General features: G+C 41.4%; 1 protein-coding gene across 1 annotated transcript; it reads right to left on the bottom strand.

Annotated features, from left to right (window-relative positions):
* Positions 1-42: 42 nt before the first annotated feature.
* On the bottom strand, positions 43-27,892 carry SLC15A1 (solute carrier family 15 member 1). Its single transcript, XM_081003060.1, has 21 exons — positions 27,783-27,892; positions 27,537-27,678; positions 24,136-24,255; positions 23,198-23,297; positions 21,926-22,016; positions 20,507-20,590; positions 17,608-17,690; positions 16,432-16,518; positions 15,417-15,506; positions 14,458-14,502; positions 14,207-14,239; positions 14,010-14,098; positions 13,154-13,235; positions 10,607-10,732; positions 8,914-9,060; positions 7,620-7,669; positions 6,477-6,584; positions 4,538-4,637; positions 3,256-3,402; positions 2,201-2,308; positions 43-843 (listed from the first exon to the last, which is right to left on the bottom strand). The coding sequence occupies exons 1-21, from the start codon at positions 27,787-27,789 to the stop codon at positions 652-654; spliced, it is 2,031 nt and encodes a 676-aa protein (XP_080859186.1). The 5' UTR covers positions 27,790-27,892; the 3' UTR covers positions 43-651.
* Positions 27,893-27,994: the final 102 nt, after the last annotated feature.

The raw sequence follows: 27,994 nt of genomic DNA, 5'->3' as shown, positions 1-27,994 counted from the left end.
AAGCCCAGCTCTCTTCTTCCTCTGAGAAAGTAAACCAAACCATTCATTTTTGGAGTCGCAGTTTTATTTCGTTTGCCTTTGCTTCTTTATAATGCAATTCTTCTTTGTTCATCTCTACCACAGTAGGCACCTGAAGCTAGATTTGGCAGTCCTCTGGCAGAAAACAAAGGAAGAGGTGTGTAGTGCAATACCAGGGTCATGAACATTCAACTGGCTCAGATACGTGTTTTCAGGAGGAAAACCCCCCCACATATGTATAATAGCAATCATTATCTGTATGACAGCATATCAAAGAGCCTCTAAAGCCTGTATGTTTTGTGAGACAGGAGCACTTGCCTTCTGCTACAACATAAAATTAAAGCAGTTCTGTATAAAAAAAATAATACTTTGAATGTCTTTTCATTGTGGCCAGGTGTAATTAGGTTCAGATCCCTTTTTAAGTGCAAAATCTGCTGAGAAAGAACTGGGGGGTCCTCATTTTCTTCACAGGAGAACAGATTTCTTAATCTTCGCCCTCAGGAAGGAGGTTGTATTTTGATGGTGTTCACGAACCATCCCTGCCCAGTGATAAGGCAGCACTTGTGTGTCTTGGACTAGAGATGCCAATGTCCCAATGACAGTTTATATTCTCATTCAGCCTTTAGTATATGCTCACATCTGAGTCTGTAAAACGGGTGCATTTCCATTTTCATAAGATGGCGGTTCCTTTTCCCTCTTCTTTTCCTCCTCTACCATTTGAGCTTCAACCTCAACTGGATCCACATAAGTGTAAAAATAGGCCATGATGGCAAAAACAAGGGTAACTGCAACAAGTAAAGCTGCAAACAGAACGTATTCTACCCACTGTAAAAAAAAAAGGGGGGGAGGTTTTAGATTTATATATATTTATATTTATATATACAACATGCTATTGCTAACGAATAAGCATTTATGCATTAATTCAAAGAACAAGAGGATTTTTAGCAGAAGTCATTACATTATTTTAAGGCTTGTTTCAAATATTAGCACAGTCACATGAAGTGCCCTTGGGAATCCAAACTGCCTAGCTTACCTCTTTTAGGAAGTAGCACATGGTTCAGGAAAATTGAGATTGCAATCCTAACTGTGTCTACTCAGAAATAAGTCCTGTTGAATTGAATGTGGTTTACTCTCAGATAAGCGGGGTTGCAGCCTGATGGGGAACAAATTTCCTTGCATTCCACAAAGGCAGTGGATAAGGAACAGGGGTAATTTTTGTAGGATTGTGTCTGGCACTTAACACGGAAATTCTGGTATCTAGAGATTTCCATTTCTATAGGTTTAACAGAACCTTTCTTTGGCTATGCTATTATTACTACTGCTAGTACATGGGCTACAAAATTGTGCTCTGCAAAAACTTAAAATTCTGATTCGTTAATTGAAGTCTTCCATCTTTAGATGCAAGTCATGTCACAATTGCTACCATCCAACTATCAGAGGTTACAAAGAAAGGAAAAATATACGATAACAAGAAGAGATGAGGAAAACAACAAAGAGAGGAATGGACAGAACTGTGAATATTAATTGGACAGAACTGCGAATATCAAAGCAGCAGCAATAGAGATGATTGGATCCCTTTCTGAGCTCGAAGCATGGGTACCCCCAACAAAAATTTAAAATTTGGCTCTGTAATTTGGAACTAATGTGATTTGATTGGTTTGTTAATAAAAATTATTTTTTAAAAAAAAAACAATTGCTACCACCCAGAATCACCAGATTTCCTGAAGTTCTCCGACCTAACCATATGCTTTTGTACCAAAATTAAAGTTCCAGATGTTGCGTGTGAAGGTTCTCCAGTGACTTATCCCCACTCCCCACCCATACAGGATACAAGATATACAGCCCATATGAACATGCAAGCCTTCTTGAACACAGCAAGACCTGTTTCTGAATGCATAGGATTGTGTTGTTAATGTACTGGACCCCTGCTACCTTCATGGAACCTATACCAAAGATTCCAACACGTAAAACTAACATTAGAGATCAAGGATTCAAAGCCATCTGTATTTCTTGCTGTGCATCGTATTGACATCTTTGCATGCTCAGTATTCTACTGAAACTACAACTCTGCCATAGTAACAGAGCTGTGTTTTAGTGACTTTTCTCCCCATACAACGGTGTTCACCAGTATATCTATATATAAAAACTTGTAGCCCTGATGTTAAGACAAAGTTTACTTTACCTGTTCTTCAATTTTTGAAGCTCCAGCTATAATAAGAACAATGATATTCCCCACAGCCACTGTCAACAGCCATCCAGCTTGCAAAACAGACTTCATGTTTGCAGGAGCCTACCGAAACAAGTTATTTAATTGCACATTGTTTTGAGGTACAGTATTGAATATTTATGATTCAAAATTGGCTTTTCAAGGGCCAGTTGCATATTTAGCAATTATGTCAAGGCTATGGGGATGGATTAAATACCAAACTCAGGAGGCAGAGGATGCAACACTTTCCTTCCCCACTGTGGTTCCAACTAAAATCACCCCTACACTTGTTTTTTGCTCTTACTAGGGCGAATGCCATCCACACGTGGCGGGGGGTAATTATTGGGGTTGCAATGGGATCGCAGTTCCCATGGAGAAAAAAATGTCAAGAAGCATCCACCCGCCCACTCTGCTGAGCTTTCTATTAATTGTTTTTAACAATCCTGATGTGATTGCTATATGCACCATCTAGTTTGCCCTCCTGGTGGTTGGATGTAGCTCGTAAACGTTTGCAAGCTAAGAAATTACTTCTGGAACAGAGTAGAATTCTTTGTTCTTTTTTTGATCACACCTAGTCACCAAAAAACCCCATAGCTTGGCTTTGCTGAATCACATGCTCTATCAGTGGTTCTCAACCTGTGGGTCCCCAGATGATGTTGGACTACAACTCCCATCATCCCTGAGCTCTGGTCTTGCTAGCTAGGAGTGATGGGAGTTGTAGTTCAACAACATCTGGGGACCCACAGGTTGAGAAAGGCTGAACTGTATCAGATTCTACATGGGAAGTACTGTGCGGACTAGAAAAATATTCATAATGAGAACACCATTGAAAAATACAAATCTGAGTTCACAGAACTATGCTGTGTGTGTGTCAGATGGCTTAGGATCCATCTGACATACATAGATTCTACAAGCTCACTTGCAAACCCTACTGCCGGTCTCTCCTTGGGAGCAGTCTGCATGTGTTTCTACTTTATAACATCTCAAGGCTACCATTGCAACTGAGACATCTCTCAAGCAAAGTCATCTACCTGGTCATATGAAAACGATAGTCCAGTGACTGAGAAGACCACTTCGGCACAGGTGATAATGAAATACTGAGGAATTTGCCAGGCCATACTGATTGTGTTGGGTTGAATGTCTTCAACATAGTTGAGGAGTACGTCACTGCTGTTGCACTGAAAGGAAAACCAAATTATATTAATCCACACAAAGCCCTGCATTTTAAATAGGCAGCACAAATTAAAAATAACTTTAATCACAGCGTAAACTGACACTGAAGACGTAAAATATGAATAACTGCAAAAGACTACCCCTTTTTTAAGTTGTTCACATTAAAAAAGATTATTATAAGCAAATCAACAATGAGAAACACAGTGATCTCAGGTGCACTCGTCCAGAGATTCTGATGGCTACAAAATCTCCACTGTGCACACTGACAGAGCTTCCATGTCACCAAAGACTCCCCATTCATTTCAATGGAAGAAACAAGGGAATGCTTGAAGGGAGATACAGTCTCCACTAAAGTGAATGGGAAAGCATGTTCATATAAAGAGATCAATGTGCAGAGAAGAGTACATGACTATGGATTAAGTATGGGAGTTGTATATTATGACTACCAGATGATAATAATAATAATAATCCCAATTGACTGAGTTGCCCCAGCCACTCTGGGCAGCTTCCAACAAATCAAAACACAGTTAAGATTTCAAACATTAAAAACTTCCCTATACATGGCTGCGTTCAGAGGTCTTCTAAAAGTCAGATAGTCTATAGTCAGACAGATAGGAACTAAATCTTCAATAGATAGCAGATCATCCGGGTATATTTTAATTTGAAACCAAAAGCCTTTGAATTATAAAGTGGCTTGTGTATTTTAAGTTTAAACAGATCCTATTTACATTTACTGTGACTTCCATCATTAGCTATACCAACTCTTCAGTGCTAATCTTTTACATGTGTTTACAACAGCAGTATACTTCTAGTCATATATATTTTGCTTTGGTAACTTTGGTATGGTTATGGTGTGATATATGTTATATATCGGTACTGGTGAGCCTCTGGATACTGTTGGGCTCCAACTATCATCAGTCTTAGCCAGCATTGAGAATGGTCAAGGATAATGTCAGCTGCAGGGTCACAGACTCCCTAATCTTGATATTTATGGTCAGATAGCAAGCCATAACGAGGATAAAAACACCATTATAATTCATGTGGAATAATTCATGCACCATTGTTAACAGGTACCCAGAAATTTTCATTCAACTGCCAGTGGTGTTTCAATATTCCTTAAAGATAAGCAAAACAACTTACCCCATCTACTACGATAGTGTAAGCGCTGCCATACCCAAATGTCAAAGACTTGCCACTGCAGTTACGAAGATCGCTGAGAATGGTAACAGTGATTTCTTTTCTGGGAGGAAAGATGGGAGGGGGGAAATGAAGTCTGATCAACACAACCTACCCAATTTAATTCACTTATATGAAGCTATAGTAGAAGAAGAAGAATTGCTAGTATTAAGAGCAACAGCCTGAGCATTATTTGTTCAGCTTACGATCATTAACCACGTGCATTTCTGGTTAACTGCTTGCTCCCAGTTCTAAAGCTTGCTGTGGCAGGATATTGTCTAAGGAAGTTTTTCTGACCACTCTCCCAGTGCACCATCGTTACTAGTGATCAGAATGAATTATATTATTCCATAGCACAGGCATAGGCAAACTTGGCCCTCCAGCTGTTTTGGGACTACAACTCATCATCCCTGACCACTGGTCCTGTTAGCTAGGGGTGATGGGAGTTGTAGTCCCAAAACAACTGGAGGGCTGAGTTTGCCTATGTCTGCCATAGCATTTAAAAAGTAAAAGCTACCCCAATTAATGCATGTTTCCTTAATGACTTCTCACCAGGAACTAGGAGGCTCTAGAACAAGAGGGGGCAACCTTTTCGGCTTGGCAGGCTAAATCTGTATCTTTGACAGGTGGGTAGGCCTCTCCATTTCACCTGCCAATAATCCGACACCATGATGATGACTGGCAGGCCCTGTCAAAGCTGGCCTGCAAGGGTAAAGGGGAGTCACTGACCAAGTTTAATCCCGCTTTCTGAAAGCAGTCGATCTAGTCACATCTGTAACTGTCCCATACTTGACATTACATATGACTTCAGGTATGGAGCAGGTGGATGTGGTTTGGGGAATATGGCCTTGGCAGGTGAAATGGAGAGGCCTCGTGGGCCAAAATCCACCTACAAGCCAGAGGGTCCCATCCAGCTGGTCTAGAAAAAGAGCATTTGCTTTACACAGCTTTCTCTCCTGCCAACCCCAATGCAATCTTCCAAAACTCACCCACGCTTATTGGTCAAGCATGCATCTGTTTTCTCACATTTGGATCTTCTCTCTTTTTGAGCTGACTCCCACCACCCCCACCTGTCTTCTGGCAGCCAGCATTTTATTTACTCATAATTACCTTGGACTTTGCATTTGTTCCAGGGCATGGCGGGGAAAATGGCAGCCCCTGACAGCAGCAGTATTTTTTGTGGTGGCTGCCGTCATATTAATACAAAAAGTGTGCACATTTTCTCCCTCACAAGACTAACAGCAGTTTGAAGGGGCCATTTAGAACAGGCAAACAGTACAGCGCAAGATATAAAAATATCTCCACCATCACCAGTTTATCAATCAAGTTCCAGGCCTCATAGCTCTATTGCAGTGAAAAATACATTCAGAGATCCAGTCACAGATTTTCTGCCTAATATACCCTAGTCTATTGAAGCACACATCCCATGAGTATTCTCAGTTCCTTAAAGATACTCAGATTTGTTGTAGCATAAGCTTTCATGGACTAGAACCCACTTCATCAAACAAATGTTGGCACTGAGACAAATAATTGCAATAAGACAATTATTTGTTTTATAACTAAAGTTTTTACTTGTACCATATTTTTCTGTGTATAAGACGATGGTTTTTTCTTAATTTTTTTGAGTAAAAATGGGGGGTTTTAAACACGGTTTTCAGTAGGGCGATCAATAACTTTGAGGGCAATCACCCCAAAGTAGCTCAACAACTTTGAGATCCCCCCCCCAAAAGTTTAAAAATACTGATTTCTTAATTAGGGGTTCAAAAAAATAGGGGTTGTCTTATACACAGGGGCATCCTATACATGGAAAATTATGGCATATATTATATGGTTGTAACCCACCCCATGATCTTTTGGTGAAGGGCAGGTTTAAAAAATCTGGCAAACAAACAGTAATACTTACTCTCCTCTTTGGAAAGCCGTGTAGTTTGTGGCAGAAAAATAATCCACATATCCAAAGGTAACTCCATCCATAGTGATATTAATAGTTGAATCCATATTGTTTATGAACCTTTAAGACATGATTTAAATTAAGTGTTTTTAAACAACACAATTTATCAGTTATTGTAGACGTGGGGAACTTTTGGCCCATCAGTTGATGCTAAAGTACAACTCCCATCATCCTTGGCCAACTTCTATGAGCACCAGCAAGCATTCCCAGACGTTTGTATCAAACTATTAATACAAACTATGAAGTCCAGAGACTCTATGCAAGGTAATATGAATTTGTGACACCCAAGACTTGAAGGTCTGTGTAACTTAAGTGAAAGGACATATTTCTTCTTTCATTTATATACAGTGGTACCTCGGGTTAAGTACTTAATTCGTTCTGGAGGTCCGTTCTTAACCTGAAACTGTTCTTAACCTGAAGCACCACTTTAGCTAATGGGGCCTCCTGCTGCTGCTGTGCCACCGGAGCACGATTTCTGTTCTCATCCTGAAGCAAAGTTCTTAACCTGAAGCACTATTTCTGGGTTAGCGGAGTCTGTAACCTGAAGCACTATTTCTGGGTTAGCGGAGTCTGTAACCTGAAGCGTATGTAACCTGAAGCGTATGTAACCCAAGGTACCACTGTAATGGATAACTCAAGAATGGTGAACCTTTGGCCCTCCAGATGTTGCTGAACAACTTTGTTAAGAAAGATTAAAAAAAAATAATGTAGCCGAAAAGCTCAGTTTCTCAGTTGCTCCAATTTTTGTTAAAGGAAGTTGTTATATCTTATGAAATCCCATTGCTGTTGAAGCATCATTCAGACAGGAATGAAACATTATAGTCCATGCATGCATACTGCCAAAAAGTTCAGCCCCACTACACTAGGCCTAGGGATAGTCAACACATCACTACACGTAGTTGTTCTGTACCCACAAGTAGGCAGCAACAGGTGGACTGGCTGTGTGGAGCAGAGCAGAGGAACTTGCAGCAGAATGCCCTATGTTTTGAAAATCACTAGTGATTAAGGTGGGGAAAATGACACAGGACTCGTTTCCCTTTGAACAGAAGTCAATTTCTAAAATAAAATTTAAAAACATAAAAATGAATATATTACCTGATCTCATTGTTTCCTTGCTCTGGTTTTTCTGTGAGGCCATCCACAAGCTGAGAGAACGGAGATTTTGGGTTAGAGGAGTCTAATGGCTATTTTATAATGCCATTCATTTTTAACCAATGCTTTGTACAAACGATAATTCAGCATTCATAAACAGTTCTTGTTCAACTTGAATCAATACTCCCATATTAAAATGCTTATGCAACTGAAAACAGGGCTGGACTGTGTCCCCTTTTGAAATATGGGTGAAGATGGAGAAATATGGATCCTGGGATATGCCTCCATGGACCATAACATCATAGGCAGTTTTAGACCTTGGATTTAATGGTCTCACAAGGTCTCCTTCGGGCAGCCATGTGTGATATTTTAGTTGTGAACCACATCATTAACATTTCCCTTCTCCCTGGCTCCACCGCTGCTATTCCATGTTTTAGAAATGCTTCTTCGTTCCTGATATGTTAGAGCAGGAGAAGGCTTGCCAAGCCCATTTAAAAAAAAAAAACTTTGATCATGTGTGGTTTTACATTTCGAAAACATTTCAATCATCGTAGCATCGTGATTATGCTGAACACATTTACCTGGGAATAAGCACCACTATGTTTTAGAAAAGGGTAATATATTCTAAATTCAAAACAATAGCGTGAGCACCTGTAACCAGGTACATGCCTAGCTGGCTGCCTCCTGACCAAGTGCAGATGTTGGGCCTGTTTGTCCCTGCCCCCCAACAACTGCAACTCTCAGGGTGGTCCCGGGGGAGGGCCTTGCAAACCCTGGCTGCACCTCTGTATAGAATTACAAGCCAAGTGTTAATTAGCATCAGTGTTAATCACCGTTGAGGACAACAGACTGCCCTCCTAACAAGGATTTGAAGTCAGCTATCAACACTGGTGAATACAGAACTCTGGTTATCCTTAACCAAGATTAATGTCGGTGGAATCTAGACACAAATAAAAAACGTTGTGGAAATGCTGTTTTTTTAAAAAAAAAAAAAAAGTTTTGAAAAATATATTGAATTTGCCATAGCTCACCATCACCATCTAGTGTCACATTTGTATAATGCACTTAATTTGTATAATGCACTATAATTTGTTGTAAACACACTTAAAATGTTTTATTAGTACAGCTGTATCAGCCCTTTTATGTGCTTCAGTTTCCCTCAGGCTTCCAACGAAGACAGTTTTTTTCCAGAAAGTTGCCAGAAGTATCTACCTGGCATTGGACTTCCTGAGTATTATTTTCATATGCAACAGAAAGTAGAAGGCTGGTTTCTTAACTAGCTTTTAAACTGACTTACCAGCTCAGCTTGGACCCCAGCTCTATTTGATATTTGAAGGGTGTGACGTTCTTTTCCCACGTAAACAAACGTTTGATTAAAAAATTCCTTCCCAAAGTTTATATCAATATTTTTTAACTCGGTTGTGTCAAAAGTGAAGTAGTCTGTCTATAAACAAAGATAAAATACAATGAAACAGTTAACATTCCTTTCACCAAAGAACTTTGATAAAGCTCAGCTTGCCTCTTATATTACAGATCACAACAATTACAGCTACACACAGTGCATGTGAAGTTCATAGGGTGTTTGTTTGTTTGTTTGTTTGTTTGTTTGTTTGTTTGTTTGCTCCCTCCCTCTCAAAAGAGGTAGTAAATCAACACTGATGTACAGTGGTACCTCGGGTTAAGTACTTACTTTGTTCCGGAGGTCCGTACTTAACCTGAAACTGTTCTTAACCTGAAGCACCACTTTAGTTAATGGGGCCTCCTGCTGCTGCCGCGCTGCTGGAGCACGATTTCTGTTCTCATCCTGAAGCAAAGTTCTTAACCTGAAGCACTATTTCTGGGTTAGCAGAGTCTGTAACCTGAAGCGTATGTAACCTGAAGCGTATGTAACCCAAGGTACCACTGTAACCTTTTCCTTCTTCTCATAACATGAAAAACTGGAGTATAACAACCTTCATGGTAATCCAACCAGTGGTGGAGGAAGGGGGCGGTGTGGCAGTCCACCCCGAGTGTCACCACTGAGGGGGTGACAAAATGCCGGGTGGCACTCACCGCAGGTCCTGCAGTGCACCCAAGCCATGCATCTCTCCTGGGAGAGACAAGGTGGCTTGAGTGCACCCAGACTCCGCGCTGCTCCAAATGGTCCACCGGCCGCCTCCCCCTCAGCTGAGCGGCTGAGTAGGAGGAGGCAGGCAGACTCCTTGGAGGCCCCGCGGAGCGTCCTGCCCTGGGCTCAGGGCACACACGCCGCCCCAGGCACCCAATCGACTTGCTCCACCGCTGAATCCAACTGAGATAGACCTGGAGCTAAGGGGGATGCTGTTCATAAAACAAGAAACCAAAAACAATGTTTGGGGATATAACAGAAGCACCAGTTCCAGGATATAAGAAATTGCACTCCATTTAGGATATCTTGTACAAACTATCACATTTTAAGAAGGATAAGCTATAAGCAACAACTCTACAGAATAAGTTTTACCCAAAGTTGACCCATTGAAATTAATGGTTCATTCATTTTAAAGGGCTTATTCTAAGTAAAACTTAGATTGGTAAAACCACCCTTAGATTAGAAAAAATAAGAATGAAGGGAAATATTTCTGTTGCAACAGAAAATATGGAAAATAATTGTTTTGCCTTGCTACTGAAGCCAGTGCTTTTTTCTGCGGGTACTCAAGGGTACATAGTACCAGCACCTTTTTTCCAGATGTTGTGGCACTTACAGTAACAACTTCATGGTAAGCACCTTTTTTTTCTTAAAGAAAGCACTGACTGAAGCTGTCCCGAGAACCCTATTGGACATTAAAGTGGGATCTAAATGGAATTTCAGTGTACCATCTCCACTTTTGGACTATTTAAATCGCAAACCATCCACCAGTGAAAACACCAAAACATGAATAAATGGAATAGTTATTACCAAAAAAAAGCACATGCCACAGATTCAAATAATACAAAAGTTAAAATTAAATGCAAAATTGATTCTCAAAACTTACTGAATTTGCAGGACCCACTTCAGCAGTCTGATTGGTACCAGTAAAGTTAACTGTTGCACTGGTGTTCCCCATATTTATTATTTTGATTTGGGACTGGCCTGCAGCAGGAAAAACTGGAATAGTTTTCTGTAGAGGAAGAAAAATGTGTAAAAAGAAAAGGGTCACCTTTTTTAAAAAGCACCTCTTTCTTTCCCAGGGCAAAACCATACATTAAAAGAAACACCTAAAGTTTCCAAATCTTTTGTTTTTCATAAAATACTAATATGGAAGCAAAGTCATTTGCTTAAACCTTCCCACTGCTACTGATTTTCTCCGGCAAATCCCCAGGCCTTTAAAATAGGTGTTTCCCCTCCCCCCTCTCTCAGCTGGGCTCCAAAGGCAAATTAGTCCATTTCGGGGTAAGTTGCATAACTGAGGAGGAAACTTGCATGGAAGTATAATGGGTGGGAGAAAGGAAACGCTAACTCACCCTACATTTCTCAAATTCTGCCCTGCAAGTGTGACTCTACCCATATGGCCAATATTTAGGTAAAGGTAAAGGGACCCCTAACCATTAGGTCCAGTCGTGGCTGACTCTGGGGTTGCGGCACTCATCTCGCTTTACTGGCCAAGGGAGCCGGCGTACAGCTTCCAGGTCATGTGGCCAGCATGACTAAACCTCTTCTGGCTGTTACGTTGTGGGTGAACATATCAGACGACACAGCGATTCTTCCAAAGCAGCTCTTTATTTGTAAGCTGGAACAGAACTGAACTGAAGGGCTCAGTCAGCCTGCTTATATAGAACTCCACTACCTTGTTACTGTAACAACTTTCTAAAACTATCCAATCACTGAACGTCACTTTCGATCCTTCATTTGCATACAAACTATCCAATCACTGAACGTCACTTTCGATCCTTCATTTGCATACAAACTATCCAATCACTGAACGTCACTTTCGATCCTTCATTTGCATAACTATCTACAGTATCCCCCTGCTGGCCCAGGGTGATAACTTCAGTACATAACACCGGCGAACCAGAGCAGCGCACGGAAACGGCGTTTACCTTCCCGCCGGAGCAGTACCTATTTATCTACTTGCACTTTGATGTGCTTTCGAACTGCTAGGTTGGCAGGAGCAGGGACCGAGCAATGGGAGCTCACCCCGTCGCAGGAATTCGAACCACCGACATTCTGATCGGCAAGTCCTAGGCTCTGTGGTTTAACTCACAGCGCCACCCGCATCCATGGCCAGTATTTAATCCCTTATAAAAGTAAGAAGGGAGGTTGCATGCCACCCTAATCTCCAAGCAGTGCAAAATTCTAGGGATTCTAGGCTAGGGTTTGTGTTTACTTTGGAAATGAAGCAGAGATTGTGGTGTCCTTGTGATATATACTTTATTTACACATATGTACAACCTGAGTCTACAATGCAGAGGTTCACAGCATCAACACCCCAAGAGGGCCTGTTTCCCTGACAGCCGTAGCCCTGGATTCAAACAGGAATCAAGCATTGCTCTGTCTCTTTCCAGCTTACTGCTTTGTCTCTAGCAAACTAGGCTCTGCCTCTCTCTTAATAACTATTCCTGAGCTGAAAGGGGAGCCCTCAACCATTTCCTGTTTTCCACTGAGCCCCCTTTTTTTGTTCTCCTGACTGGAAAAGAAAGAGAATCCGAAAGAACCAAAATTGACAGATCCTTCCACCCCTTTTCTCTGTTGTATTTTATATCATCGTATTAAAACCTGAAGCTGCCTTAAGACAGGTCATCTGTCAGTATGCCTAGTACATTATATCCATTTAACTAGATATACTGGTGCTGTAACGGACGCGGGTGGCGCTGTGGGTTAAACCACAGAGCCTAGGACTTGCCAATCAGAAGGTCGGTGGTTTGAATCCCCGTGACGGGGTGAGCTCCCGTTGCTCAGTCCCTGCTCCTGACAACCTAGCTGTTCGAAAGCACGCCAAAGTGCAAGTAGATAAAGAGGTACCGCTCCAGCGGGAAGGTAAACGGCGTTTCCGTGCGCTGCTCTGGTTCGCCAGAAGCGGCTTAGTCATGCTGGCCACGTGACCCGGAAGCTGTACGCTGGCTCCCTTGGCCAATAAAGCGAGATGAGCGCTGCAACCCCAGAGTCAGCCACGACTGGACCTAATGGTCAGGGGTCCCTTTACCCTTTACCTTACTGGTGCTGTAACTGGAGACCATCTGAATGCAAAGTATGTCCTCTGCTACTGAATTGTGGCCTTCCCTTCTCAGATGAATTTTGACCCTATTCAACTCCATGTTCTCCAAAGTGGTCTCTTGTTTTCCCCATAAAAATATTTCACCCTATCTTTTCAGCATTCCCTCATATATGAATTTGCTAAGAAGGATGTGGGGGGGGGGGAGCATGTTAAATATTTTCAAATTTTCATTGTATGCTTTATTTGCAAGATTTGGTATTTCTGTTTGTCTGATTTGTATAAACAATTTTTAATACTTCAAAATCAAACCTCTGTTCTTTGCCTTAGTGGTAAAAATGAAGACAAAAAGCTAAACGGTTAGGCCTTGCTAGATTTTTTTTTACTTACGTCTATCTGTACCTGCACCACAGCAGCAACAACAAATGCCAAAGCCGCCAACAACATGCCAACTGTCATCTTCCTCAGAGGGCTGGTGAAGGAAGATGGAGAAAGCAGATTTTCAGAAGCATACTTGGCTTGGAACAATGACAGGGAACTCTCTGAAACTCTCCAGATATTTGTTGGACTAGAACTCCCATCATCCCTGCTCACTGGCCGTGCTGGATGATGCTGATGGGAACTGCTGCCCAATAACATCTCAACAGCCACAGGTTCCCTGCCACAATTTGAAATTTAAACCCACTGCTGCTTACAAGTCTTTGAAAATGATTAAAATTGCCCCTTTGCACATTTTAAACTATCCCTGTGAGCATCTTAGAAATATTCTCCAGTAGTCCATAGAAAAATTACTTGCAAAGATGGAACTTATTAAATATCCCCATGGCTTTTAGGGTCTCTATAACACTAATTACTAGCCTAAATTCTCCAGAAAGCCACATTGTTTATAGCTTTTTCACTACATTATTTATAGCACTTAAGGAAGATGGCAGGCTCAAAGCTCATTCCGGCCACTTTCAGACATCCCAAAATCTTCCCTTGGCATATGAAGCAATAGCCCATAGAATAAGTGCTCTAGTTTTAGTTATTGATGCTCAGCAATAAAGCCACATTTTTTTCCATTTGCCTGAAGGTAAGACCAAAATTCATCTGAAGATAATTTTCAGGAATTTTTTCGTTGTGTGGTTCTGCCTAAACTTTGGAGAGCAATTGTCATATTAAAAATGTTTTTAAATACCAACCCCACCTAGTCTGTATGTTTTCTCCACTGCCGCCCAACTTGCTGAATTTCACCACATTCACTTACGTGAAATTAATGTGACATTTCTTAATTAGAGGATAAACAACAGCATCTACAACTGGGACCATTATAACAATGAGGATTGGGTTTACAGTCTGTTGAGAGGAAAGGGGAAAAAACACAAGAAAGTTAATAACTTTCAAACAGCTTATATAAAGGTCACTTGAAATAGCTGAAAACATAAATATAAAAGCTTACAGCACCTGCATCTGGTCTGGCTGAATCTGAACAGGGCCCTGGAGAAAAAGAGAGAGATGTATATCTTAGTTTTAAGGTACTTGTAAGTTGAAACTTTAAATATCCTTGCCCAATCTAGCCAAGAGTATCCATGCATGTACAGCTGGATCAGACCAAATTTTGTCTATTATTATTATTATTATTATTATTACCCAAACATACAATCTAAGATCTGCCCAGAGCTCAAGCAGGTGTGAAAGTTTAAGAAACAACTTACAAAATCTCCATCCATTGTTGTGGCCTGCAATGTCCATCGTGATCCCTTTGAAAGAAAACATTAGAAATTTCTTTTAAAAAGCAATTGTCACTAAATATCCTCAGGGTACAGTAAGTGTCTGCAGACTATCAAAAGTATTTGCTGTACTAGGACACCTTGTGTCTATGTTGTAAAGAACTATGGGTAAGAAACCGAATAAGTAATTTTATCAACAATGCCAAAAGGCAAGAACAACTAATTTTTAGAAGCTTTTGCCAGCCTATAGGCATACCGAAAATAAAAATAAACGTAAAGGTAAAGGTACCCCTGCCCGTACGGGCCAGTCTTGACAGACTCTAGGGTTGTGCACCCATCTCACTCAAGAGGCCGGGGGCCAGCGCTGTCCGGAGACACTTCCGGGTCACGTGGCCAGTGTGACAAAGCCGCATCTGGCGAGCCAGCGCAGCACACGGAAACGCCGTTTACCTTCCCACCAGTAAGCGGTCCCTATTTATCTACTTGCACCTGGGGGTGTTTTCGAACTGCTAGGTTGGCAGGCGCTGGGACCGAGCAACGGGAGCGCACCCCGCCGCAGGGATTCGAACTGCCGACCTTTCAATCGGCAAGCCCTAGGTGCTGAGGCTTTTACCCACAGCGCCACCCGTGTCCCCCCAAAAATAAAAATAACACTCAGCAAATAACTTCTAAGTGGACAATCATAGGTGAAAAATCTGCTGTGCCTTCTCTCACACATAATCACGTATGTTACATCAGTGGACACATAATTAATTAATTTTTTTACAAGCAAGATTGTTCTGCCGGCTAAAACACCTACCAATAATAATGAAAAGTATTATAACAAAAATATTGAAAAAAATAAACAGTGCATATCCAACGATACATCATGACTTAGATGGGGTGGGGACAGGAGCTTTTTAAACACCTTAATAAATTGTTAACAACTTTCTTTTCAAAGTTACCTGCTGATCAAAAAGTGCCCAAAACATGGGAAGAGGAATATACAGGAACAGCACTCTTAAGACCATCTTTGTCTGGGCAATAAGTCGTTTCTATAACAAAGGAGTGAAACAAATCATAATAATAATTAAATACGAACATTTTAAGAATGAGGTTTACAATGAGATTAGAGAAGGTAACAGCACCCTTCAGAAATACCAGCGACCAACTCAAAGGCTAGGAAAGGAAGTTGTGGAAGCTGGATCTATTAATAGTCCATCTGGAGAACGGCCCATCCCCTTATCACAAAGCTACCGTCCTGTAACTCTTGATGTACAGGCCATGATCAAACTTATTGGAATACAGAGAGAGATAATCCCAGGCTTAAAATTATGTCAGAGGGTAGAGTCTCAGCCTAGGCAGAGCCCAAATGTGCCAGAACAATACAGAGATAACACAACCGACATACAGAATATAGGAAGCACATTTCCAACTGCGGCCAATTTGGACCACACATAATCTAGGCTGCACAAGGAGGAGACTACTGGTTCTATTTCAGAAACAATGCAGCATCTTTATCTGCCAAAGACTGGATCGGTAAATTAAACACCAGATCTCCATTGCAGATTAGGCACAACTGTCTCAATTGCATTTATTGATTTTGATCTTCTGCTTCCCTTAGATCAGCTTAGTGACTTACTGGACATAGAAAGCTGCCATACACTGTTTAAGGTCTTAAGTGATGCTTACGCACAGAGCCCTCTTTCTTTTAATTTGACACTAGTTCAAGCACTTATTTAAAGCTCTGAACTCTGTGGGTTCAGATCTTATTTGATGGCTGTTGCCTTTCCAATCAGCTGTAAATCCCTGTGTGATCTACTGGACTTGGAAGCAAGAGGCAGAGAGATTTTACAAAGGGTTCAAGATGCCAGAAGTCATGGAATCTCCTTAAACTTTGCATTGTTAAGTATAAGGCAAATATGTCATATAAGGGGCCAGGTTTTTAAGCTCTCTGAACAGACAACTAGCACAACTTACATCATACTTCTCGCTAGCCCAGTCCAACCAGTGCTCCCTCTTGGGGTATTGCTTGCTGCGATGTCTAAATCTGTTTCCAATAGAAAACTGCAAAGAGACCATTTACAATTGGTTAAACAATGTTGTTGTTTCCCCCCAAAATTATTTTCACAAATTCTTGTGGAAAGGAAACTGCTTCCCAGCAGACCGAAATGCAAAATGAAGCAAAGACAGAAACTCTGCCAACAGGATATGGCAACTGCCATCACTGCCCACCTCCCCCTCCTTTCAAAGGGTTTACTGTAAACTGTCTGAGCTATTTTGGTAGCTTTATTAATAAAGTTGTTGCATTTTAAATGCAAATGTATTATTTTGTTCTTCACAGAGTTATATCAGCAGAGACCTCAAAACCTCTGTTTTCTGTACTATATATATGTCTAGACGTAGGTGCTATTGGCAGCTGTTTGCTTTTTAAATATCGCTTTTCCACAATGTTCCAGACAATCTAGATCAGGGTTTCCGAATCTTGGGTCTCTAGCTGTTTTTTGACTACTACTCCCATCATCCCTAGTTAGCAGGACCAGTGGTCAGGGATGATGGGAATTGCAGTCCAAAAACGGCTGGTGAGTTTCCCAAGTTTGAGAAATCTTTATCTAGATGTTCCTGACAATTCCAGAGTGGCATTTAGGAAGAACCTAGAAAAGTAATTCAAACTAAAACTAGGCTCTTATGTTAAAGGCATTAATCTCTGTTAATCTATCATCTATCTATCTATCTATCTATCTATCATCTAGAATTATTGTAGGGACTTATAATGTAATCCTAATGTTTGACTGTGTGCACAACATATCTTTAAAGGAAATTATTTTCCTCACATAATTCTGGGCCCTGTATTTCACCCCTCACAGTTACAGTTCTCAGCAAACAAACTACAGTGCCTAGAATCCTTCGAGGGGAGAAATGTGCTTCAAAGGTGCTTTAAAAGTATAGTGTATACACAGCATTTGAGTGGCATGACCACTCAACAAGGGCATTAACTTCAGTTTTAAACTGAAGTTAGTGTAACAAACTATTGTCTCTCTAGGATCAAACTCGGGGGGGGGGGGGTGAAATAAAAAATAAATTATTAGAGACTTAATTTTGTGACACTTAACAGTTGTCCTTGAAAATGCTAGCCATGAATTGTATATTGCTTACCGTAATACATTTAGCAACTCGGACCATTACGTTGCCTTGAGGTTGAACTTTTTTGTACATTGTGCTTCCAACTATGAACACAACTGCAGAGAAAAATAAAGAACACCAAGATTTGCTGAGGTTGTAGCAATCTGCGACAGGGCAAGACCATGCCATGCAAGGAGATCCAGGGTGCATAATAATAATATTTTTTTATTTATACCCCGCCCATCTGGCTGGGTTTCCCCAGCCACTCTGGGCAGCTTCCAGCAAAACACTAAAATACAATAACCTATTAAACATTAAAAGCTTCCCTAAACAGGGCTGCCTTCAGATGTCTTCTAAAAGTTTGGTAGTTATTTTTCTCTTTGACATCTGGTGGGAGGGTGTTCCACAGGGTGGGTGCCAGTACCGAGAAGGCCCTCTGCCTGGTTCCCTGTAACTTGGCTTCTCGTAGTGAGGGAACCACCAGAAGGCCCTTGGTGCTAGATCTCAGTGTCCGAGCAGAACGATAGAGGTGGAGATGCTCCTTCAGGTATGCTGGACCGAGGCCGTTTAGGGATTTAAAGGTCAGCACCAACACTTTGAATTGTGCTCGGAAACATACTGGGAGCCAGTGTAGGTCTTTCAAGACCGGTGTTATATGGTCTCGGTGGCCACTCCCAGTCACCAGTATAGCTGCCGCATTCTGGATTAGTTGTGGTTTCCGGGTCACCTTCAAAGGTAGCCCCACATAGAGCGCATTGCAGTAGTACAAGCGGGAGATAACTAGAGCATGCACCACTCTGGCAAGGCAGTCTGCGGGCAGGTAGGGTCTCAGCCTGCGTACCAGATAGAGCTGATAAACAGCTGCCCTGGACACAGAATGTACATTACATTAAGTTTATTTGGTCCACAGGCCATAAACATCAAATACAGTGTAGGTTATCAAGAGAAACCACAGCAAGAAACAGAGAGAGGAAGAAAGTGAGGGCTGGCACTGCACACAAAAATACATGCACACAGACTGAACATGAGAGTATTACAAAACCCATACACAATCAAAAATAGTTAAATGCAAACAATTTGAACTCATCTTCCTTTTAATAATTGTAACCTAATGTTGATGGTTACAGGGAGGGGGAGGAGCCCTTTATCTTAGGGTTGGAATCTGTCATTAAAACTAATATGTAGAATTCATATCATATGAGTTTCCCAGGTGAAAATAATGTATTGAGGAAATAAAACAATAACTTATATTCCTGTGCAGATTACAATAGAGGGAAAGATATGTAACAACGTTTCGACTGTAACACTTTGACAGGGACAAATTCTCAAGTGCCAAAAGGCAGTCTGGTAAATCAAATTTTCATAACGGCTGACGAAGTCACTTTAAGATCTAGTACAAAAATCACAGCGTTCAGAGTTTAATACTTTCACAACTTAGCTCAGGTAGGAGCTGTGGCAAAGGAGTTCCTCCTCATTGACATCTAACTCATTTCTCCACCAAAAGCTTCACACAGGATGACACTGTAACTGCCCGTAAGCATCAGCAAGAGATACCATTGCAAAATACAGAGGTTTAGGTCTCCACTGGCAGCACGAAGCATCAGGCCTTGTGACTAGTATCTGGATTCAGTGGAGGTTGGTTCATTAGAGCGAATGGGACCACTAACCTCAACCTGCCTTCTTACAACTAGTCTAAGGGGTGGCACTTCTTCCAGCTCTGCATGGCCCTTGCAGAATTAAGCAGAGAGGAGGATGTAGACAAAACTGTAATTAGTTGCCTCTGCTTCTTGTTGGCTGTAGCACCACCTGCTGTTGGTCTCCCCACCTTGTACCCAACCAATACCAATAGGCACCAACCACCACTACCTGGGTTGATGAAGCAAAGAGCGAATGTGTGCCCCTGAGGATGTAGGACTGGCCACACACCCTTCTAACACCCTTTCCCCCCTTCAAATAAAGTCCTATCCTTGTCATCCTTCCACTTTCTTTACAGCTGTTTTTGTTTGCTAACTCTTTCCCCATCTCCTCTCAGTTCAACATAGCATGATATTCCTTCCCAACGACACACGTTTCATTTTTAGCCACCCCAGTTCTTATCTCCTCTCTCCCACCCACTCCTTCGTCAATACCACATTCCTCCTACTAAGTCTGACAGCTTCCCAAACATTAATTTAAGAACAGCAGATTCCTGGAGTGCTGCTCCAGAACCTAGTGTAATGTTAGGGTTTGCTCTCTAAAAGTTACAAAAAGTTTACAGTCTACTGAGCACTGCCTCACTGGAGGAACAGCCCTCATATTACAGACTAAGGCTGCAATCTGATGAGAAAGACCTATGCAGATGGGAAGATGAGGGGGTTGCTAATCCTTTCTGTCGAGAAAGTGGTCCAGTTGCTTTTACTTTAGCTGTGGAAAAGATGTGGGAGCCTGCCAATTTCAGAGCTGGATCTAAAATAAGGCTTGCATGGATGTAGGCAACTTGCATTTCCATAGGTTATACACAGCTGATCCAGATAGGATGAAACAAGGAAGTGGGTACCAGAAAACCTATGGGTTCTATCCAGCTAAGTTCTACTCAGAATAAACCCACTGGAATGGACATAAACCATGTCCATTAAATTCAGTGGGTCTACTCTGAGTAAATCTGATCTGATGATCAACAGAGAGGTTGCATCCCATTTCTGATATTTCTATTTTAATAGTGCTACTACATTTTTTCTTTTTTAAAAAACCCTCTTTTTCAAAATTGCAGTGCAATTATATTCCTGTCATTGTCCATCCTACCCTTGCCGGCCTGCAGGTAAAAAAACGTTAAAAATCAATGAAGAAAGAGCACAATTGCTCCCTCTGGAACCCAGACTGCAACAAAATGCAGCAAATGAGAGTTAAAGCAAATACGACAGGTAAGTGGAAAATGAAAAAGCATTTGACTTACACAGTGCAACAGCCATTAGTATAGCAGGAACACCGAATGCGAGAGGGTAACATTTTTGTCTGACGTGAATTCCACATTCCACCCCTAAATCGAATAAATAAACAGTATATATTATCATGACTCTTTCCTTGAGCAGAAGCCTGTGTAGGCTACATTTTACCCATCTACCTCTGTCTATCTATCTATCTATCTATCTATCTATCTATCTATCTATCTATTTTCTCACACATATTCAGAGTAACCACTATAGATATTTCTCAGGAGGAGTCTCATTTCAGATTTGTATGGGAGAGAGTAGAGATTCTCAGTGAGGTATGGAAGCATGGTCTTCAATATATATTCAGGGTTACACTGAGGGGGAAAGCCCTGTATTTTATGAACATTTGGTACAATGACTTTATGTTTACAAAACCATAATGTTGATACTACTAACACTGGCAAGTTATCCTCTTTTTTCCCAGCCAAAAGATTTGTACCTCTGCCATGCATAGGCCCTTTTAAATGTTACTAATGGTGGTCTCCTTACTACATGGAGCCGTTGGCTTGGATCCAACAGGACCCTGCAGAAGTGGAACAAGATCTTTGCCCCACAAAAGAGGTGTGTCTCCATTTTATGCCTCACAAATCTCCATGCTGCACCACACACTTGCTAGGCAGTCCCTTCACCCTCCTAAAATGTCTTTTTGGGTGGTGGGGTGGAGATAAGGAATTGTAGAAAGGAAGCAGCAGTTGAATTCTGTTCATGCAGCTCAGTGAATGGGCCAGAGGCAGGGATGCTTCTAAGGAATAATCCTACCAATAACACAATGGCCTAACTCCTGCTGTGTCATCACTAAATGGCACCACTGAAACTTTTGTGTACACTTTTGCCCAGTCTCCTTGCCATCATTTCTTAAGGCTGCTCACAGACAACCTGTTTGCTGCGCAAAGTTTCTAGGGAGGTTAGACAACACGGACTATTTATTGGGAATTCACCTTGATTTGTTTTTTGGGGAGGTTAGATGACATTGTGTCAAGCAAGTTATCTCACGTTTTCCAGTGCTGTCACTTTCCTTATCGCTAAAAGTCTAAATTTGTAGGGACCTTTATACTTGCACAACCTGAATTTGGTGGTATGTGATTGAATCCCATCTGAAAATACCATATTTATGCGAATCTAATCTAGCCATCAAATCTAATGCGCACCTCAGTTTTCAAAACCTTGAAACCCAAAAAGTATTATCTGGCAAATGTAAAGGTGCCATCAAATCCAATGCGCCCCCCTAATTTTCGTGACGTGATTTGGCAAAAAAAAGCTGTACATTACATTCAAGTAATTATGGCTGTAGCAGTCTGGACACACCCTTAGAACCCTGACCATTATGTTGGTTGGTTAATATTCTCACACACACAAACATTAATTAGAAAAGCAATTTTTACCTCTAAGAATTGGTGTGATTATAGTAGAAAGAAGGCTTCCAGCATTAATGGACAGGTAGAATATAGAGAAGAACCTATTTCTTTGTTTTTCCTGAAATACAAGGGAGAACATTAGTGTAAAATATCTTTTTGGAAGCCTATTTTTTGAAAAGCACAAAGTGCAAAGTAATTGCTAATTCAGCTAACGGTCAGAGAATAATGGCCTAGTGCTTGATTGTGAGGGCTTTAGTTTTTACAGTTTATGCTCATATATGCTGGCATCTGTCTGTCACAGGAGACAAATGTCCATCTGTACATGTGTGTTTGTGTCTCTCTGTGTGTTTGTGTGTATGTATACACGCATAGATCCATGCATACATGCAGGGCTGCTATAAATAAAACATACTTTTGCAAAACCACCATGATAGATTTTAAGAAGCAAATTCTACATTTCAATAGTGTTGTGACTTGGGTGGATTATTATTATTTGGACAGGACAGGGTTAATGGAGCCGCAGTGACTACAAACTGATACTCCATAATAGCCATTGGTAGAACTACCCACGTCTTATGTTAGGGAAATTATAGGGAACTAGGTTAGGAAATGGTTGGAGAAAATTTCTCATCTTCATTCCTTCTCCTCCTGCACAGCAATACTTTAGCGAGATGGAGAGGAAAAGGTAGGTGTAAGTGGAAAAAACCAGTAGAAACATTTTCAGATATGAGTTTTAGATGAAACAATGAGAAAGCAAGCTCTGGAAAGTGCCTTTGTGGAGCTGCCTGTCTCTGGAGATCTGATGTGGCTCAACCAGTATGTTTGTAAATAAATTAGTAAAGGTAAAGGTAAAGGGACCCCTGACCATTAGGTCCAGTTGTGGCTGACTCTGGGATTGCAGTGCTCATCTTGCTTTATTGGCCGAGGGAGCCGGTGTTTGTCCGCAGACAGCTTCCGAGTCATGTGGCCAGCATGACTAAGCCACTTCTGGCGAACCAGAGCAGCACACGGAAACACCATTTACCTTCCCGCCAGAGCGGTACCTATTGATCTACTTGCACTTTGACGTGCTTTCGAACTGCTAGGTTGGCAGGAACAGGGACTGAGCAACAGGAGCTCACCCCGTTGCGGGGATTCGAACTGCCGACCTTCTGATCAGCAAGTCCTAGACTCTGTGGTTTAACCCACAGCGCCACCCGCGTCCCATAAATATGTTACAAAATGCCAATAAGCTTTTAGTGACCTTACTCCAAATAAAAATGAAGCCCAATTAAGTGCCTCGCCTCTGGAACTTCTTACCTGATGATCCTCAAACTGGTCTCCACCAAAAGCTGCTACACAAGGCTTGATTCCTCCAGTTCCAAAAGCAATAAGGATCAAACCAACCATAGAGAAAGCACTGCAACAGCATAAATAGATTAATAGTTGTTGTTTCAGTTTATTACCCACCCTTCACCATAAGGACCCTGGGTATGCTACAACTATTTTAAATATACAAATATGCTCACAGCAAAGAATGCTCTTTTAAGAAACTGGGTTGTACGCTGGTAGGCAATCCAAATGCAAAGCAATCACATGTAACAGAAGTAAATGTGAACATGCTGAACTTCTCCATAAGTATACAGATATATAGGGTGGAGAGGCTCTAGATCTGGTGCCTAGCACAGAAGACTCCGTGCCTGAGCTCCTTGAGTCACAACCTAATAATGCCGCTGTCCCATATTGTTCTCTGGTTTGCTGTTGCTGATTCGCTGAATGCACAAGTTTTTCCTCCTTTTGTATGTCTCTACTCTGGCAAGAGAACTTCTGCTGACCTATGGTGCCTCAAGGGGCAAAAGTTAAAGTTAGTTTTCAACTGAATCTCCATGTTGTGTATCTGGCAATAAGTTTTCAGGCATATGCAATTATTTTTCAAGAAGGTGACAGGATTATCTGACAGGATAGCGGAGATTACAAAAGTTCTACGCCAAAAACAACATGTCTCACGCAGTTTTCAAGGCACGAACAAAATATGATAATTGAAACACTTCCTCCAAAGGATAGCTGCAGTTTTATTGAGATAGCAAAATAAAGCTCCTTGGACTTTGCCATGTGATAGGAGTCATATGGTTATGCAAAGAAAGGAACAAAGGCTGCAACAGTTCAAATCACAGTAAACAGAGGATTTGTGGATAAATTGAACCACTCGATTCCAATTTGCACTTACAAGGAGAGCAGAAGTAACTGCTGCAACTTACATGGGAATCGCAACGTTATCTACACGACCATCCCCGTCTTGATCCAGCAAATCATGTATGGAGCCTACCGACAAGACTGCTTGCCCAATTGTGTACACGATCGACAAGGAAATAATGGTCCTGTTAAGAAGAAAGCAGACAAAAGATGTATTTTTTAATGACACAATCCCTTTATCTTTCTTGAATATGCTGCATTTTGCTTAGACAACTAAAGCATGACAACAAAGAGGTGAGCATGTTGTTGTTGAACGTGAGCACTCCATGTCCGTTCAACATTTGTTTGCTGCACTACTTCCATGCTCAGTATCCTATTTTGCTCTGTATGTAAAGACAATATACCAAATATGTAAAGTACGGTGAATGATTAACCGCTCAGTCCTATCAACATCTGCTCAAAAGTAAGTCCAGTTGATTTCAATGGGGTTTAGCTCCAACTAAGGGTAATTCCACAGTTTAATGCAGGGGATGGCCCTCCAGATGTGCTTGGACTCCAAGTCCTATCAGACCCACTCAGCCTGTCCAATGTTCAAGGATGATGGAAGTTGTAGTGCAACCATATCTGGAGGACACTAGGGTCCTGCTCCTGCTTTATGGTTTCACTAAGGAAAGCAGCAATGTACGTGCAGCAACTGTGTTTGCTATACAAATTGTAATAATCATGCCTATGTATATCCCTGGGAATCAAAATTTCTATGCACCCAGGGCAGTAGGCCTCTGTGCAAAACCCGTTTCCTGCTTTCAGATTGGATTTGCTGCATTGCAATTTTCTTCAGTTAAAAGAAAAACATCTAGGGATTTACTAAGCAATCATACTTAGCAGAAGGTAGGAAAAGTACTATCATATAGCTAGCTCAAAAAGAAAATGCAAAACACAGCATTGACTAAATTCAGGAAGAGAAACTTCTTTTCTCAGGAAAACATTTCAGGAAGATTGGAATGTGCCTTATGGTCCATCTAGCTTCGTGTTGACTTGACAACACCGACTGACATCGCCTCTCCAGGTTTTCCTAGTCTTTCCTGGAGAAGCAGAGAACTTAACCTGGGACCTTCTGCATGCAATCTGTTCTACCACTGAGCTACAGCCCTTTCCTGACCAAGGTGAGTCATCATGTTGGAAAAAGGGATAGAAAAATGTGCTGATTATTATTTGTAGGTTATTCAATGCTACAGTAATGACAGCATGACCTACCACGTATTGCATCTTACGTAATTGGCGCTGTCCAATTTTTACATGCAACAGGTATCACCCATGGCATCTACTCTCTCCCACAAAACTGGAACGCCCAGTCTAACAGAGTAGAGTGGAACTTCAAGACACGCTCCTACTCACACAGGGTAAAACTGAGCAGGGACTGGCAACATGAGACCTGAACATTTCTTAATTGTTGTGGCCAACCTGCCTGATACTCATTATAATAGTTAACAAGCTCTTGTACACATCCTCTCTCCGATACAATTGTTTGGCAATCTGCACTTCAGTTTCTATTTGTATAAGAAACACAGATATAGATAGATAGATGATAGATAGCACTTTTTTTTAAAAAAAAAGCTAATACATTTTATAAGTAAAACAAAAGGATGACACATCCCAAATGCACAAAACCAAGAATGATACATGTCTGAGCTGGAAGCTGAAATGTGAAATTTATAAAAAGGTTTTACAAATACTATTAACTACTAAGTAACTAGTCTCATAAGACTTCAAAGCTTACTAATTTCATTTCCATGTAGGAAACAAAACAAAACAAAGTTACAGCTTACTTTAAAAAAAAAAATACACATTGGCCTAGTTTACATGTCAAGCTAATCCTAACTATGGCTTAGCATTGGCATGCAGCCTTCAGGACTCAAGGTTTCAGCCACCTTACTGCTTCTTGGTCATTCTGCCATTGTACCAAACTAAGCCATGGTTTGGCATGTTGTCTGAATCTAGGCTTGTGGTTTAGGTGCCCTGGATAAACCACAAGCCATCAACCATAAGACCAACCCTCGTTAAAAGAACTCATAGCTAGTCTGGTTTCAGACAACACACTAAGGCTACATATACACATTCATTATCAAATCAATGGAGATGGAGCACTTGGGGGTTTTTTTCTATGCAGTACAAATGCGATCTAAATTCCATTGTATATTTTTGCCCATGAAAAGTGCTTCTTGAGAAACTGGTTTCATTCTGAAAATACAAGCTCATAGCAGGTTGCATCTACACTGCCCCAGTGTGTCCTTTTGAAAACAGATATATGCACCATTGGCATATACTAAAATCACAATCCCCATGTCCTGCTTCATTCACTAGGGGCAGAGAGGAAAAGACAAGGATAATCTAATCAAGGGGAGGGTTTTCAAACTGTGTATTGAGTAATCACACCAACCCTTGTGAATGGCAGGTTCTAGAATCAACCTACATTAAAAGCAACACGTTGAGGACAAACATGAATGATTTAAAGTTTGAGGAAAGCTACATTTTTGTGCTGGAAATTGATTACTGTGTATGCAGCCTGTCAAGCCATGGGGTTTGCTCAGTGCAGCAGCAAAACATCCAGGAAAAAGTAAAAGCAGCTTCCATCTCCTCTGTGGAAGCCTGCATATTTGCACATCTGCATGACAGCTTAGAATGATGTGCCCAGGCCAATGCCTACATCTTTATAGAAGCAAAACAGACAGAAATTCAATCTCATTGTCTTCAACCCAAGGAGAGGTAGATTTGGTGGATTTCTGCCTGCCTTGCTGTTGTCATTAGCGCACAGCATCTGCCTGGAAGTTAACAGGGAGAAGCAGAAGCTCTACTGCATATTAGTATTAGGCCAAAGCTTTTATTAGCTCCACAAAAGCTCCTTTCCCCATCTTTCAGACATGAGTGTATATGTAAAAAGGTAAAAAGGTAAAGGACCCCTACATAGTTAAGTCCAGTCAAAGGCGACTATAGGGTGAAGCGCTCATGTTGCTTTTCAGGCCGAGGGACTGAAAAGTTTGTCCACAGACAGCTTTCTGGGTCATGTGATCAGCATGACTAAACTGCTTCTCACACAACAGGACACCATGAAATGCTGTTTACCTTCCCACCACAGTGGTACCTATTTATCTACTTGCCCTGGCATGCTTTCGAACTGCTAGGTTGGCAGAAGCTGGGACATAACAACAGGAGCTCACCCTGTCACACAGATTCGAACTGCTGACACTGGAAAGCTGGTGGGACCCCAGCTACTCAACCCCATTAATTTGCCTAGAGGCATCTATACATATAAATTAATATGTGCACATTTTATATAAAGCAATGTCACAGGCCTCTGTGCCCAGAGTTCTTTTAAGTAATGCCCCTTCAAATGAAACAGCTTGACTCTCTTCACGCAATTCAGATGCGTCTTCCGCAGAATTATTCTGGTATTCTAAATTGCACTCACTTGAACTTTCCCAGCCAGGAATCAGCTACAAGCGCTCCAAGGATAGGTGTGAGGTAGCAGAGGGCAACAAATGTGTGGTAAATGGCTGTAGCAAGATTGTCGTTCCAGTTGAGAAAATACTTGAAGTAGAGCACAAGCACAGCTATGGAAAGAAAACAAGGAGAGTAATTAGGGAAAGGAGGGAGGGGAGGAAGCGCTCTGTCGCTATATCCACAAGCATCCAGCAGAAGTAAAGGCAAAAATTACCTCGCATTCCATAGTAGGAGAATCTTTCGCAGAATTCATTGATGACTATGAAGAAGATGCTGAGCGGGTAGCCAAAGCAACCGGGCTGATGGAACAGAAAATCAAAAGAAGATTAGCTTGAATAATTAGGACATTTCATGGGAGAGGTGGTGACTAAAATACATAATATCACAGCGCAACAACATAACAGAAACAGATTTGGCTGGAGAGCA

Source organism: Podarcis pityusensis, assembly GCF_964106645.2.
Source record: "Podarcis pityusensis genome assembly, chromosome: 4".
NCBI classification, from domain to species: Eukaryota; Metazoa; Chordata; class Lepidosauria; order Squamata; family Lacertidae; genus Podarcis; species Podarcis pityusensis.
This window is presented reverse-complemented; position numbering and strand designations above follow the sequence as displayed.

Coding starts and splice junctions, on each gene's coding strand:
- SLC15A1 (XM_081003060.1), bottom strand. Junction 22,017..23,197: donor ACCAGTTTGAGGATCATCAG/GTAAGAAGTTCC, acceptor CTTGTATTTCAG/GAAAAACAAAGAAATAGGTT. Junction 4,638..6,476: donor ACGGCTTTCCAAAGAGGAGA/GTAAGTATTACT, acceptor CTTTCCTCCCAG/AAAAGAAATCACTGTTACCA.